The 17,500-nt window shown below is 37.9% G+C and overlaps 1 protein-coding gene across 5 annotated transcripts in view; it reads left to right on the plus strand.

Moving 5' to 3' along the window:
- The window catches only part of plce1 (phospholipase C, epsilon 1), a 142,245-nt gene that overhangs the window by 123,595 nt on the left and 1,150 nt on the right, over positions 1-17,500 (plus strand). For all 5 annotated transcript variants that reach the window (XM_062055664.1, XM_062055665.1, XM_062055668.1 and 2 more), the window contains 13 exons: positions 1,059-1,180; positions 1,261-1,378; positions 6,693-6,830; positions 6,917-7,207; positions 7,287-7,450; positions 11,075-11,336; positions 11,396-11,514; positions 11,578-11,706; positions 11,775-11,975; positions 14,147-14,317; positions 14,379-14,591; positions 14,967-15,178; positions 16,514-17,500. The exon at positions 16,514-17,500 is cut by the window's right edge and continues 1,150 nt beyond it. In XM_062055664.1, coding sequence (XP_061911648.1) covers positions 1,059-1,180; positions 1,261-1,378; positions 6,693-6,830; positions 6,917-7,207; positions 7,287-7,450; positions 11,075-11,336; positions 11,396-11,514; positions 11,578-11,706; positions 11,775-11,975; positions 14,147-14,317; positions 14,379-14,591; positions 14,967-15,134 — 2,096 coding nt within the window. In that variant the 3' untranslated portion in view covers positions 15,135-15,178; positions 16,514-17,500. The remainder of the gene's footprint in view (positions 1-1,058; positions 1,181-1,260; positions 1,379-6,692; positions 6,831-6,916; positions 7,208-7,286; positions 7,451-11,074; positions 11,337-11,395; positions 11,515-11,577; positions 11,707-11,774; positions 11,976-14,146; positions 14,318-14,378; positions 14,592-14,966; positions 15,179-16,513) is intronic.

A 17,500-nucleotide genomic window follows, 5' to 3' on the forward strand; every position in this document is an offset into this window, starting at 1 on the left:
AAGATGGCGCATTTTATCGAAGAGGAGACTCAGGAGACTGAGGGTCGCAGCGAAGTGAAAACTGTGGAGTATGTTACTGTTAGCATGTGTGTATTTGTTTTGGAATTTATGGCTATTGTACAAGACGGAGCATTTTATTGAAGAAGAGACTGTTAGCATGTGTGTATATTATTATTATTTCGAGCCATGTTCAAGATGGCACATTTTATCGACGAGGGCCAAGTGAAGACTCAGGAGTGCTTTACTGTTAGCATGCTTGTAAAACATTTTTAATTTGTAGCCATGTACAAGATAGCACATTTTATCCAAGAGGAGACTGAGGGCCGCAGTAAAGTAAAAACTGTGGGGTATGTTACTGTTAGCATGTGTGTATATTTTCAAATGCATGGCTATGTATAAATGGCTCATTCTATGGAAGAGGAGACTGGGGTGACTGAAGAGTGCTTTACTGTTAGCATGTGTCATTTTGTGATTTCTAGCTATGTTCAAGATGGCGCATTTTATCCAAAAGGAGACTGAGTGCCACAGCAAGGTGATGTTACTATTAGCATGTGTGTACATTTTAGAAATGTATGGCTATGTATTTTATAAAATGTGCCATCTTAAACATATTGTAGCTGGAAACAACAAACACACATGCTAAGAGTAACGTGCTCCGCAGTCTCCACTTCGCTGCAGCACACCATTCTCTCACTTCCCTCAGTCTCCTCGAGGATGAAACATGTCTTCTTGCGCACACATGCTAACAGTAATGCACTCCATATCTTCCACTTTGCCGAAGTGGCCCTCAGTCTCCTTGTGGATCAAATTTGTGTCTGTACATGTTTCACATATTGTGAAACATTTCATTGTTTTATTACATTTTGCAAATCTACAAACAATACAACTTCAAAAGAAGAAGAAGTAAACACATTTGAACCAGAAGTGCATATTTGTGTTGTTGATATTTCTTGCAGCCATAAACTGCACACCAAAATGATGTGCAATCAACCTTGAAATATAGATATTGTGTTGATGCGTGTAGCCTTGAAATATAAACATGTTTTGTGTCTGCACAGATAACCTGTTGGACGACAAGCCAGAAGGAAAAAGCTGCGTGGACAAAGAGGATCAGCCCGTGGACGAGGCGCCCAAGCTGAAGATGAAGAAAGCTGACAGCAGCACGCAGAGCAAAGGAAAGGTGAGCGGACTCCACGTTGGCTCAAAAGGCGAGGTGAAAGTAACAAAACATCTCGTGGACTGATGGCGTGTGTGTTGCAGGTGTTCGACATGGAGCTTGGCGAGGAATTCTACCTTCCTCACAACAAGAAGGAGAGTCGGCAGATCGCACAGGAGCTGTCAGACCTCGTCATCTACTGCCAGGCCGTCAAGTTCCCAGGTCAGCACGTGTATTTCTGTTGTGTTTATGTTGGACGCTGGACACGGAAGATGCTTATTTTTTTTTCCTACATTTACTGGAAATGTAATTCATCTGTTCCAGGGTCTAACAGTAACCATGGTAACGGTTTGAAGTCACATTCTTCCCTGCCATGCAAGTGTACAAATATGGTGCAGAGGCACATAAATGAATGTGACACTTAATTAAATGTACATTTCTGATTTGTAGTTCTTTTTTTTTTATAAATTACATGAAAAGTGTAAAAACAGTACAATACTGAACAAAGACAACACAGTTCATGTGCTTGTGAGGCGAGTCTCTTCACTTACCAAAACATGTCTTCAAAAATGAAGATGAATTATGATAATGATAATTAATGGCTATATAGTACCTACATTTTACCTTTTTGAGTACAGTACTTACCGTATTTTTTTAACTATAAGTCGCACTGGAGTATAAGTCGCATTTTTTGGGGAAATGTATTTGATAAAAGCCAACACCAAGAATAGACATTTGAAAGGCAATTTAAAATAAATAAAGAATAGTGAACAACAGGCTGAATAAGTGTACGTTATATGAGGCATAAATAACCAACTGAGAACGTGCCTGGTATGTTAACGTAACATATTATGGTAAGAGTCATTCAAATAACTATAACATATAGAACATGCTATACGTTTACCAAACAATCTGTCACTCCTAATCGCTAAATCCCATGAAATCTTATACGTCTAGTCTCTTACGTGAATGAGCTAAATAATATTATTTCATATTTTACGGTAATGTATTAATAATTTCACATATAAGTCGCTCCTGAGTATAAGTCGCACCCCCGGCCAAACTTTGAAAAAAACTGCGACTTATAGTCCGAAAAATACGGTAATTAAATGTACATTTCTGATTTTTAGTTCTTTTTTTATAAATTACATGAAAAGTGTAAAAACAGTACAATACTGAACAAATATAATACAGTTCATGTGCTTGTGAGGCGAGTCTCTTCACTTACCAAAAAATGTCTTCAAAAATGAAGATGAATTATGATAATGATAATTAATGGCTATATAGTATCTACATTTTACCTTTTTGAGTACAGTACTTACCGTATTTTTCGGACTATAAGTCGCTCCGGAGTATAAGTCGCACCGGCCGAAAATGCATAATAAAGAAGGAAAAAAACATATATAAGTCGCACTGGAGTATAAGTCGCATTTTTTGGGGAAATTTATTTGAAAAAACCCAACACCAAGAATAGACATTTGAAAGGCAATTTAAAATAAATAAAGAATAGTGAACAACAGGCTGAATAAGTGTACATTATATGAGGCATAAATAACCAACTGAGAACGTGCCTGGTATGTTAACGTAACATATTATGGTAAGAGTCATTCAAATAACTATAACATATAGAACATGCTATACGTTTACCAAACAATCTGTCACTCCTAATCGCTAAATCCCATGAAATCTTATACGTCTAGTCTCTTACGTGAATGAGCTAAATAATATTATTTCATATTTTACGGTAATGTGTTAATAATTTCACACATAAGTCGCTCCTGAGTATAAGTCGCACCCCCGGCCAAACTTTGAAAAAAACTGCGACTTATAGTCCGAAAAATACGGTAATTAAATGTACATTTCTGATTTTTAGTTCTTTTTTTATAAATTACATGAAAAGTGTAAAAACAGTACAATACTGAACAAAGACAACACAGTTCATGTGCTTGTGAGGCGAGTCTCTTCACTTACCAAAAAATGTCTTCAAAAATGAAGATGAATTATAAAAATGATAATTAATGGCTATATAGTACCTACATTTTACCTTTTTGAGTACAGTACTTACCGTATTTTTCGGACTATAAGTCGCTCCGGAGTATAAGTCGCACCGGCCGAAAATGCATAATAAAGAAGGAAAAAAACATATATAAGTCGCACTGGAGTATAAGTCGCATTTTTTGGGGAAATTTATTTGAAAAAACCCAACACCAAGAATAGACATTTGAAAGGCAATTTAAAATAAATAAAGAATAGTGAACAACAGGCTGAATAAGTGTACGTTATATGAGGCATAAATAACCAACTGAGAACGTGCCTGGTATGTTAACGTAACATATTATGAATAACTATAACATATAGAACATGCTATACGTTTACCAAACAATCTGTCACTCCTAATCGCTAAATCCCATGAAATCTTATACGTCTAGTCTCTTACGTGGATGAGCTAAATAATATTATTTCATATTTTACGGTAATGTGTTAATAATTTCACATATAAGTCGCACCCCCGGCCAAACTTTGAAAAAAACTGCGACTTATAGTCCGAAAAATACGGTAATTAAATGTACATTTCTGATTTTTAGTTCTTTTTTTATAAATTACATGAAAAGTGTAAAAACAGTATAATACTGAACAAAGACAACACAGTTCATGTGCTTGTGAGGCGAGTCTCTTCACTTACCAAAAAATGTCTTCAAAAATGAAGATGAATTATGATAATGATAATTAATGGCTATATAGTATCTACATTTTACCTTTTTGAGTACAGTACTTACCGTATTTTTCGGACTATAAGTCGCTCCGGAGTATAAGTCGCACCGGCCGAAAATGCATAATAAAGAAGGAAAAAAACATATATAAGTCGCACTGGAGTATAAGTCGCATTTTTTGGGGAAATTTATTTGAAAAAACCCAACACCAAGAATAGACATTTGAAAGGCAATTTAAAATAAATAAAGAATAGTGAACAACAGGCTGAATAAGTGTACGTTATATGAGGCATAAATAACCAACTGAGAACTGGTATGTTAACGTAACATATTATGGTAAGAGTCATTCAAATAACTATAACATATAGAACATGCTATACGTTTACCAAACAATCTGTCACTCCTAATCGCTAAATCCCATGAAATCTTATACGTCTAGTCTCTTACGTGAATGAGCAAAATAATATTATTTCATATTTTACGGTAATGTGTTAATAATTTCACATATAAGTCGCACCCCCGGCCAAACTTTGAAAAAAACTGCGACTTATAGTCCGAAAAATACGATAATTAAATGTACATTTCTGGTTTTTAGTTCTTTTTTTATAAATTACATGAAAAGTGTAAAATCAGTAAAATATTGAACAAAGACAACACAGTTCATGTGCTTGTGAGGCGAGTCTCTTCACTTACCAAAAAAAGGTCTTAAAAAATTTAAATGAATTCTGATAATGATAATTAATGGCTGTATAATACCCACATTTGACCTTTTTGAGTACAATACTTAGTCCTGAGGGTGTGTACTGTCCCTTTAAGAAGCAAAATGGCCTCCTACTGTTCTTTTCTTCAAGTCAAATCATTAGGGCTGTGATTCGATTCAATTCTTGGGGGTAACGATTCGATTCCCAATCAATTTCCGATTCAAAATCAATACTTTTTTAATAACATTGGGTGTCAGTTCTATGATTAAAGTTAAAGTACCAATGATTGTGAAGTGAATTATATTTATATAGTGCTTTTCTCTAGTGACTCAAAGCGCTTTACATAGTGAAACCCAATATCTAAGTTACATTTAAACCAGTGTGGGTGGCACTGGGAGCAGGTGTGTAAAGTGTCTTGCCCAAGGACACAACAGCAATGACTAGGATGGCGGAAGCGGGAATCGAACCTGGAACCCTCAAGTTGCTGGCACGGCCACTCTACCAACAGAGCTATGCCGCCCACACACGAGGTGGGGCAAAATTATTCCCTCCATTTGACCCATCACCCTTGATCACCCCCTGGGAGGTGAGGGGAGCAGTGAGCAGCAGCGGTGGCCGCGCCCGGGAATCATTTTTGCTGATTTAACCCCCAATCCCAACCCTTGATGCTGAGTGCCAAGCAGGGAGGTAATGGCTCCCATTTTTATAGTCTTTGGTATGACTCGGCCGGGGTTTGAACTCACGACCTACCGATCTCAGGGCGGACACTCTAACCCAGGGGTCACCAACGCGGTGCCCGCGGGCACCAGGTAGCCCGTAAGGACCAGATGAGTAGCCCGCTGGCCTGTTCTAAAAATAGCTGAAATAGCAGCACTTACCAGTGAGCTGCCTCTATTTTTTAAATTTTATTTATTTACTAGCAAGCTGGTCTCGCTTTGCCCGACATTTTTAATTCTAAGAGAGACAAAACTCAAATAGAAGTTGAAAATCCAAGAAAATATTTTAAAGACTTGGTCTTCGCTTGTTTAAATAAATTCATTATTTTTTTTACTTTGCTTCTTATAACTTTCAGAAAGCCAATTTTAGAGAAAAAATACAATCTTAAAAAGGATTTTAGGATTTTTAAACACATATACCTTTTTACCTTTTAAATTCCTTCCTCTTCTTTCCTGACAATTTAAATCAATGTTCAAGTAAAAAAAAATTTTTTATTGTAAAGAATAATAAATACATTTTAATTTAATTCTTCATTTTAGCTTCTGTTTTTTCGACGAAGAATATTTGTGAAATATTTCTTCAAACTTATTATGATTAAAATTCAAAAAAATTATTCTGGCAAATCTAAAAAATCTGTAGAATCAAATTTAAATCTTATTTCAAAGTCTTTTGAATTTCTTTCAAAATTTTTGTTCTGGAAAACCTAGAATAAATAATGATTTGTCTGTTAGAAATATAGCTTGGTCCAATTTCTTATATATTCTAACAAAGTGTAGATTGGATTTTAACCTATTTAAAACATGTCATCAAAATTCTAAAATTAATCTTAATCAGTAAAAATTACTAATGATGTTCCATAAAAAGATTCGAATTAGCTAGATTTTCTCGTCTTTTTTTCGGTTGAATTTTGAATTTTAAAGAGTCGAAATTGAAAATAAACTATGTTTCAAAATGTAATTGTAATTTTTTTGGTGTTTTCTCCTCTTTTAAACCGTTAAATTAAGTGTAAATATCATTAATTATTAATAATAACATAGAGTTAAAGGTAAATTGAGCAAATTGGCTATTTCTGGCAATTTATTTAAGTGTGTATCAAACTGGTAGCCCTTCGCATTAATCAGTACCCAAGAAGTAGCTCTTGGTTTCAAAAAGGTTGGTGACCCCTGCTCTAACCACTAGGCCACTGATTAACGACATTCCTCCATAAAATAAACAGCTCTGATAAATAAATAGAATAGAATTCTACCCAAACATTACTAAATAAAATTTATTTTTTTAAATAACTGATTAAGAATCGCTAAAAATAGGAGTCGCGATTCATTCGAAAATCTCGTTGACATTATTTGACAGCCTTATCTCAATTAGGTATGAAAATGAACCTCTTCGGTTTGTGTGAACCCACCCCAGGATTGTCCACCTTGTCCCCGGCGGGCTCCGGCAGGGGGAAAGACCGCGGTAAGTCCAGGAAGTCCATATTTGGCACGGCTCCCGCCCGCTGCGCACAAACGGGGGAGGTCTCCACGCTGAGCCGCAACCCCGGGAGAGGTGCGTTATTTTGCGGGGGGGGGGGGCGTTTGCAAACACTTCCTGTCCCAAAACTTTTGTCCACATCTTGTCCTGATGTGTTGAAGGCGGCGAGCGTCTGAGCTGGGAGGAGCATCATCAGCAGACGTCGCCGGCCAACCCGCCGACGTCGCTGAGCGCCATCATCCGCACGCCCAAGTGCTACCACATCTCCTCCGTGAACGAGAACGCCGCCAAGCGCCTTTGCCGCCGCTACTCTCTGAAGCTCATGCAGCACACGGCCAGCCAGCTGCTCAGGACGTACCCGGCCGCCACGCGCATCGACTCCGCCAACCCCAACCCGCTCCTCTTCTGGCTGCACGGCATCCAGTTGGTGGCGCTCAACTACCAGACGGACGGTGAGGACAAAAGCCAACCCCGGTGGACCCTTTTTTTTTTTTTTTTTGTCTCGTCGTCATGACGCCGTCTTTCCCGCAGATCTGCCCATGCACTTGAACGCAGCGCTGTTTGAGGACAACGGCGGCTGCGGATACGTCCTCAAGCCCGCCGTGCTCCGGGACCGCAGCTGTCCTCTCTACCAGCAGTTCTGTCCCATGGAGAGAGACGTGGACCGGAGCTGTGCCGCCGTCTATTGCATCACGGTGATTACATCATCTTTACTACAGGAAACAGAAGCTCCTCGTTTATGGTGAAGTCTTCAACTAGTGAAAGCTGCACTCTTTTGGGGGGGGAAACATAACTTATGGTGATAATACATCATCTAGTTGTGTAACTGGGAAACCATATAACTGTATAATGATAATATTATTACATCATTGCCCTTTTCATTTGACTACTAACATATGGTGGGCCAACAAACTGATGGAAAAATGACTTTCCAATCAGAAGTCAAGGTGACAGCAGGTGTTAGAGTTCAAAAAGGCTTTAAATGACCCAAAAAATTGCCTGTAATAGCTTTTTTTCATCAAATTATTTTGCGTTATGTCATATGTGAAACACATTTAGCTAAAATGACATGTTTTATTGATGCAGATCAAATTAAGTTTGACACCTGTGATCAAGATCAGGGGTCCGATAATATCGGACTGCTGATAATATCGGCCGATAAATGCTTTAAAATGTAGTATCGGAAATTATCGGTATTGGTTTCAAAAAGTAAAATGTATGACTTTTTAAAACGCCGCTGTGTACACGGACGTAGGGAGAAGTACAGAACGCCAATAAACCTGAAAGGCACTGCCTTTGCGTGCCGGCCCAATCACATAACATCTATGGCTTTTCACACACACAAGTGAATGCAACACACACTTGGTCAACAGCCATACAGGTCACACTGAGGGTGGCCGTATAAACAACTTTAACACTGTTACAAATATGCGCCACACTGTGGACCCACACCAAACAAGAATGACAAACTCATTTCGGGAGAACATCCGCACCGTTCAACAACATAAACACAACAGAACAAATACCCAGAAACCCTTGCAGCACTAACTCTTATACAATATACACACCCCGCTACCACCTACCCCCCCCACCTCAACCTCGCCCCCCCAACCCTGCCCACCTCAACCTCTCTCACGGAGAGCATGTCCCAAATTCCAAGCTGCTGTTTTGAGGCATGTTCAAAAAAATAATGCACTTTGTGACTTCAATAATAAATATGTCAGTGCCATGTTGGCATTTTTTTCCATAACTTGAGTTGATTTATTTTGGAAAACCTTGTTAGATTGTTTAATGCATCCAATGGGGCATCACAACAAAATTAGGCATAATAATGTGTTAATTCCACCACTGCATATATCGGTATCGGTTGATGTCAGAATCTCGGATATCGGCAAAAAAGCCATTATCGGACATCTCTAGTTCTCAGCCTTTTTGACCTTTTCCACTAAAGAGGGGCCCCACTCAAATATTAACTCTGACTAGTAATCTTAGTCTTTATTTTAATTGTATTAAATAATAATAGCTAACCTACTTACAGTTTATTTACCCCTTAAAACTGATGATTTTTTTTTTAAATACAGTTTCACAGTACTAAAATAAATATATTCTAACTAAATTAATAATAAACAATGTAAATGAATATGTTTCTGAATCTGTCAATAACATTCAAGTGCACGCAGCTCCATCATCTTAGTTATCATTTTTGCGCTCCCTTATGACTTCAGCTCCAAACTTTTTCCGTTTTGTTTTAAAATATTTTCATTCTGCCACAAGTGGTGGGAAAGTGTATTACAACTGAGTACTGCTGTGAAACATATTTTTTGGCAACCCCCTGGGACGTGCTCCCGGCCGAACAATGTCCTATAGTTAAGAAACACCCATCTAGATGATATTAATACTAATACATAATATAAAAAGATTTAAGAATTAGGAATAGAAGTAAAATATGACAAATAATACATGAAAATTTGAATATCAAAAACCGTTATAAATTGAAGTAATATTGATGTAAAAATACCAAGATTTTTTTTTTAATACATAGCAAGCATAATTATTTCATTAGTGAAGTGAATTATATTTATATAGCTCTTTCTCTCTAGTGACTCAAAGCGCTTTACATAGTGAAACCCAATATCTAAGTTAGATTACCAGTGTGGGTGGCACTGGGAGCAGGTGGGTAACGTGTCTTGCCCAAGGACACAACGGCAGTGACTAGGATGGCGGAAGCGGGGATCGAACCTGGAACCCTCAAGTTGCTGGCACGGCCACTCTACCAACAGAGCTATACCGGCCCTTATCACTGGTAGATCATTCACACTTTATTGAAAATGTATAATGACACAACTAAAAGCAATTACAACTTCTCTAACTTTGCTCACGTTTAAATGTTTTTATTTTTTGTTATTTTAAAATGTACAAGCACCAAAATTAGTGCTGTCAAGCAATTTAAAAAAATATTGATTAATTATTATCATTCGTCTAGGCCAGGGGTGTCCAAAAATGCGGCCCGGGGGCCATTTGCGGCCCGCAGGTAATTTTTTAACGGCCCCACGGCACATTTTAAAAATACGATGAAAAAAACAAAAAAAAACATAAAAAGTGGTATAAAAGAGCAAACAGGTGAAAAGTAACAAGAAAATGTTGCATTGTTTACTCTAATAACACAAAGCTGCCATGCAGGCTGTTTCTTTCTTTAAAAATTAATAATGAATCAAAATAAATGTCATTATGAATTATTGACCTATTCAAGGCTCCATTTACTTCACATTAAATATTCCACTTTGAGATATTTTGGGGGGAAAATGTTGCATATTATTTTTTTAAAGAAGGGCCTAAAACGAACAAACAAAAAACATAAACAACAATAAAACTTATAATTGACGGATAGATCTGAAGTTGATCTTGAGACTATTGTGGTAAAAGTTTAAAAAAATGTTGGATTTATTTTTTTAAACTTTACTGAGCAGTACCCTTTTGGATCCCCAATAATTTTAGTGGGACTTTTTTTTTTTAAAATGTCATTGCTCAAAAAAATAATGAATTAAAATCAATGTTGTTATGAGTTATTGACCTTTTTAAGACTCCAATTATTATATCTCAAATATTCCACTTAAAAATTTTATTGGGGGAAAATATTGCATATTTTGTGTTTTTTTCCATAGAAAAACACGGTTTTCCTTGACAAAAATGGCATACAACTTAAATCTTTAAAAGCGTTTTATTGACAGATAGACCTAATGTTGATCTAGAGATTTAAACCTTGGAATAATAATAATAATACTAAATAATGACACATTTGTAATATTTTTTTTGACCAAAACCTTTTGAGGTCCCCGGGATCAAGTCTGAGTGGAGGCCTAAATGTATCTTTTTTTATACATATATTGTATTGGTTTTTAAAATAAAAAATATCAAAATGGCCCCCACTTGCTTTGATTTTTCAGTGTGCGGCCCTCAGTGGAAAAAGTTTGGACACCCCTGGCCCCATTTGCATTGTGAGCCAATCAGCTTCTGCTAAACCAGCCCAAACACGACGGCCAATCAATGAGCACCTCAGCGTGACGTTTGTTTCACACCCCAACATGTTAAAAAGCACATGAAAAGGGCGAGCAAACAAACAAATGAAAAATGAGATGAACTGTAGTTAACGCCATCATTTGACAGCCTTACATAGACTAAATGCATCATTGTGATTAGCATTAGAACGGAACACTGATTATAAAATATATTTCTTAAATATGTGCTGATTTACAGTTGACAAAACCATCATTGAAGCGTTTGTTGCGTGAGCTGAAGTACGACAAACGATTCCTTCTCAGATCGTGTCGGGTCAGAACGTTTGTCCCGCCAACGGCTCCGGCAGCCCCTGCGTGGAGGTGGACGTGTTGGGCACGCCGGGCGACAGCTGCCACTTCCGCACCAAGCCCATCCACCGCAACACGCTCAACCCCATGTGGAGCGAGCGCTTCCACTTCAGCGTCCACATGGAGGAGCTGTGCTTCCTGCGCCTGGCGGTGGTGGAGAACAACAGCTCCCAGGTCACCGCTCAGAGGACTCTGCCTCTGCGGGCCCTCAAAGCTGGTGAGCCACGACTCCGTCGGCCTAGTTTGGGGCCACACGGCTGACGTGTCTTCTGGCAGGCTACAGACACGTGCAGCTGAGGACGCAGCACAACGAGGCCATGGAAGTTTCCAGCTTGTTCATCTACAGCCGGAGGATAGAAGAAAGTCCAGCAGGGGGCGCCGCTCCTTCATCCCAGGTCAGACTAGTCCACAATGATGGCGAGAGGCCAAGTAAAACTCCTGCTGCTGTTTCTTTGTAGTTGTTCAGTGCGGAGGAGAAACATGGCGGTCAGCTCCACAAAGTGACGGTGCATGAAGCTCCTGGACAAGAACCTTTCACCGTCTTCTCCGTCGCACAGCAAACCTCCGCCAAACAACTCCTGGACACGGTCAGTCATCCCAAATAATTATTTCTATTTTGTTTCCACGTCATAATCACACACACGTCTTCTGTTAGATTGTCCCCGCAGGAGAGGACCGGCCTGCAGACTACTTCCTGTGCGAGGAGAAGCTCCCGCTGGCCAAGGAGCGCGGGGACGCCAAGCGCTCGGCTCAGCGTCGCCCCCTAGCGGCCGAGGAGGTGGTGGTCAAAGTGGTGGCCAGCTGGGACACGGAGGAAGGATATGTGGGCAGGATTTGTCTTCAAACCAGAGAGGAGGTAATGTTTACGATGGTGCCCCCTTGTGGTGGATGGAGCATCAACTAATAGGCCATAGATAAGACAGCATTATTCAATTGTGACACATTTATTAGAAATATGCGTACTGACAAGATGATAGACATCCATCCATCCAATTTCTACCGCTTGTCCCTTTCGGGGTTTCGAGGGGTGATGCATTCGGGCAGAAGGCGGGGTACATTTATTTAAAAAATATATAGGATAAGAAACTATTCCACAATGTGGAAATGATGTGCTTGCAGTGCTGATACAAAAAAATAAGGTAAACGCACAAAGGACATTAAAAGAGCACACATACTAAACTAATTGAAAAACCTAAAATGGAGCAATAAATAATACATATTGTATTGTGTTCATTTTAACACCCACACACACACACACACACACACACACACACACACTGCTCCACGCCATTATAAGCATATATTTGTAAAATGCAGCACATTTGTTACTGTATAGAAATAGGTTAGACTGTCACTTTTTCAATTACATTGGCAGAAAATCTTGGAATTCTTAATTTTGTGTCATTAAATTCATTTTATTTACTAAAATAAAAAATATACAATAAAACATTTGCGTTTTGTCATACATTGACATCTTTGAATTCTTATTTACCGTATTTTTCACAGTTTGGCCGGGGGTGCGACTTATACTCAGGAGCGACTTATGTCTGGAATTATTAACACATTACCGTAAAATATCAAATAATATTATTTAGCTCATCCACGTAAGAGACTAGACGTATAAGATTTCATGGGATTTAGCGATTAGGAGTGACAGATTGTTTGGTAAACGTATAGCATGTTCTATATGTTATAGTTATTCATAATATGTTACGTTAACATACCAGGCACGTTCTCAGTTGGTTATTTATGCCTCATATAACGTACACTTATTCAGCCTGTTGTTCACTATTCTTATTTATTTTAAATTGCCTTTCAAATGTCTATTCTTGGTGTTGGGTTTTATCAAATAAATTTCCCCCAAAAATGCGACTTATACTCCAGTGCGACTTATATATGTTTTTTTCCTTCTTTATAATGCATTTTTGGCCGGTGCGACTTATACTCCGGAGCGACTTATACTCCGAAAAATACGGTATTGTTATATTATGACACATTTATTTTTAAAATATATATGATGAGAAACTATTTATTCCACAATGTAGAAATGATGTGCTTGCAGTGCTGATACAAAAAAATAAGGTAAAGACACAAAAGACATTAAAAGAACACAAAACGGGTGCAACCATTTGCCACTTCAGCAATGCCATTCCCACATACACCTGCAAAAGTCAAACCAATTTAAAAACCTAAAATTGAGCAATAAATAATACATATTGCATTCATTTTAACACCCACACACACTGCTCCACACCATCGTATGCATTATATGCAGCACATTTGTTACTGTATAGAAATAGGTAAGATTGTCAGTTTTTTCAATTACATTGACAACAAATCTTGGAAGTCTTAATTTTGTTATGTTCTCTCATTAAATTCATTTGATTTGTTAAAAGAAAAAAATAAAACATTTGCATTTGTTCCTACATTGACATCTTTGAATTTGTATTTATTTGTATTCAGTAACAAAATTACATTTGAAAATCAAATAATACAACATAATTGACACAATTGTTACATTATTCAAAGGGGACACTGTTTTTAACTCACGATTCATTTTTATTTAAATATATTTTGTGATATTTATCATCCAACTTTAAAAAGAATATTTTATTTTGACATACCTAATTCTAAGTTTTTAAAAGGAACATTTTGTTTTTACCAGAAAAGAAACAACCACAGTTCTTTTAATTTATATCCAAAAACCAAATACAAATTGTCTTTACAGACCATTTATGTATATTTGGTTCATATGATAATGTGTTTGCATCATAAATATTGTATTGCAGATGTAAAAGTAGCAATCACTAGCATAAGAACATGTCCACATTTTTAATACTTTTATTTTTTGAATTGTTTAAATATAATGCCCATGGAACAAGGTGTATAAATACTAGTATAACAAGTGAAACACATTTTCAGTGTCATTAAGAAAAATAAAACTGACATTCAGGCCGTTTTTTTCTTTTCAAATCATATATTGTATAAGTTTGTGTACCTAATGAAGCGTCCATTGTGTGCTGGCAGAGTTTGAAGGAGAAGAAGAGGATGGTGGAGGGTGAAGAGGAGGTGGCGGCAGTAGAAGGAGGTGTGGAGGAGGACATGTTCCTGGTCCAAGTTCATGAAGTGTCTCCAGAGCAGCCTCACACGGTCATCAAGGCTCCTCGCTACAGTTCAGCACAGGACATCATCCAGCAGGTGAGAAGAGTGCTCTACCAATCTTCTAGAATATTCCAAACCTGCCCGCTCTCCTCTCTAGACCCTGTCCAAGGCCAAGTATTCCTACAGCATCTTGTCCAACCCAAACGCCAGCGACTACGTCCTCATGGAGGAGGTGAGCAAGGACGTCGCCTCCAAGAAGTCGTCGACCACTAAGCCCGTCCAGCGTGTCCTTCTGGACCAGGAGTGTGTTTACTTGGCTCAGAGCCGCTGGAAGGGGGCGGGAAAGTTCATTCTCAAACTGAAGGAGCAGGTAGTGTGGCCTCATTAGTACTACTACTCGTCTTACAACACTTTTCTAACTATGTCACTGTCTCGCTGATAATAAAGTTATCTTTTTTAACACCCCTCAGTGTATCAAAGGTGTAATTTAATGTCTTAACTCCCTTTATTTTACTTTAATTGTCTCTTAATAAATAAAATACAATAAATAATGATTTGCATTAAAAAAAAATTGTTTTGCTTTTAATTTATTATTTATTCCTTTGCAATTATGTTTGTTTTTAACAATCTACATTCTACCAGTCAAACATTTTGATACACGTTTTTCATACATTCAGAAGCATGAGAAAGTGCGTATGAATAAATCAGAAGACATAACGAGTCCACTGTACCGTCACGGCTGCAGGTGGTGCGCGAGGACAAGAAGAAGGTGATGTCCTTCGCCAGCGAGCTGAAGAAGCTGACCAGCCGCAGTCGCAGCATGACGACGGGCGTGGCCGTGGTGGACGGCGCCGCCCAGAGTAAGGAGGAGAGAGCTGCATGCTGCCTGGCTCTGACTGAGCTGCACGAGTGAGCCTCAACGTGTCGTCTGTGCATGACAACACAGTGCAAACGCAGGTTGGGCTTCATGATCACTAATACATGAATCACACTAATACATGATCACTAATACATGAATCACACTAATACATGATCACTAATACATGAATCACACTAATACATGTAACACCGTACTGTTAGGTCAATAACGCTGACCGACAGCAATAACATACTCATCTATGGCAACAATACAAGAGCTGGATGTAAACACCTGCCAGCTTTACATTGAACATCATGATTTATTAGGTTTTCACTTAGAGCTAATAATAACTAACACATAATAGAAACTTTTAAAGCCTTTATTTTTTTTTTACTTGTTCCCTTTAAATAGTGACATTTTTCTAAATGATACATATACATACGTTTTGGGTTTTTACACATATATACATAAGCATATATACATATGTATATACATATTTATACACATGCATGCATATATACATTATATATGTGTGTTTATTTGTATATGTGTGTGTAAAAATGTGTATATGTGTGTGTGTCTATATATATGTGTATATATATATAGACACACATATATATATGTGTGTGTGTATATATATATATATATATATGTGTGTGTGTATATATATACTGTATATACAGTATATGTGTATATTTACATATATGTGTATATACTGTGTATATATATATATATATATATATATATATATATATATATATATATATATATACACTACCGTTCAAAAGTTTGGGGTCACCCAAACAATTTTGTGGAATAGCCTTCATTTCTAAGAACAAGAATAGACTGTCGAGTTTCAGATGAAAGTTCTCTTTTTCTGGCCATTTTGAGCGTTTAATTGACCCCACAAATGTGATGCTCCAGAAACTCAATCTGCTCAAAGGAAGGTCAGTTTTGTAGCTTCTGTAACGAGCTAAACTGTTTTCAGATGTGAGAACATGATTGCACAAGGGTTTTCTAATCATCAATTAGCCTTCTGAGCCAATGAGCAAACACATTGTACCATTAGAACACTGGAGTGATAGTTGCTGGAAATGGGCCTCTATACACCTATGTAGACATTGCACCAAAAACCAGACATTTGCAGCTAGAATAGTCATTTACCACATTAGCAATGTATAGAGTGTATTTCTTTAAAGTTAAGACTAGTTTAAAGTTATATTCATTGAAAAGTACAGTGCTTTTCCTTCAAAAATAAGGACATTTCAATGTGACCCCAAACTTTTGAACGGTAGTGTATATATATATATTCATATATAGTTGACTTAAAGTAACATTGCTGTGAGGAGTGTCTATTAATGTGACTAATATTTAAAAGAGCTGCACCATAATAAGCATGTAGTTAAAATAAAGTGTTGTGGTGATGTGTTCAGGGTACCTGTCAGCTGCATCAGGGCTGAAGGTGAAGATGGCAGAGAGCAAACTGCAAGCCTCCTCTTCCTCCACTAGAGGGCAACAGCGACACGACAACATCTCCTTGTCGCCCGTCAGTCCTCTGACATGGAAGCTTCACCTCCTCAGGAACTGGAAGATCCACAAATGACGAGAGAGGAGTTTGTCCTTGCTACATAGGCTCCTCCCCTTTTCTTGATTGCTCACCTGAGCGACAGCCGAGCAGGCGCGCGGCTCCGGGATGCAGAAAGACGAGTCGATGGCAGACATGGAGGGGACGTGAGAGGAGGAAGGAGACAGGCTGGCTTGTTGACTTCCTGCACTGTAAGGAGGACATTTGGCACAAATATTACCACACTTTTCTTTCAGTTGTGTCACTTTAACAGAAACATTATGTCTAAATGTTCATTTTAAGTCCTCAAACAGCATTTTGCACATTTCTTTGTAATGTTTTTTCCTTGTCTTTGGTTAGAAGAGGCTGGAATGTCATTGGATGATCCAAAAAAGTGACCGTAAATGCTCCAATTATATTTTTTATTTTTGTACCGCAATAAGGATTATTATTTAAAGGTAGATACAACCACAAATTGCTGAACGCTCATACAGTTTATAGCTGAATGGTCTAATGACCTCTGCCAGTCTGTTAGTTAGTACTGTAACTCAAAACTTTGAGAAAATATCCGAAGTGAGATAAGAAACAAGTGATTAGACTTTTTGGAGCTGATGCGGATCATTTGTATAACGTGACAAGGCTCAACTTCTGTGTGTGTGTATGCTTACAGCCACTCAGAGACAAAGACAGTGGATGAGTGACAAGAGGGTTCACTCTGCTACAGATAGCGCAAAAAGTTATGAACGGATTTGATTGATGAAATTTAAGGAACCAATAATTTCATTTTTGGTGCTGATCCGGATCACTATCTGGATGTTTTAAACGCCTTCTTTTATATTGTGCCTGGGATAAATCT

This window comes from Entelurus aequoreus, linkage group LG08 (assembly GCF_033978785.1).
Source record: "Entelurus aequoreus isolate RoL-2023_Sb linkage group LG08, RoL_Eaeq_v1.1, whole genome shotgun sequence".
NCBI lineage: Eukaryota > Metazoa > Chordata > Actinopteri > Syngnathiformes > Syngnathidae > Entelurus > Entelurus aequoreus.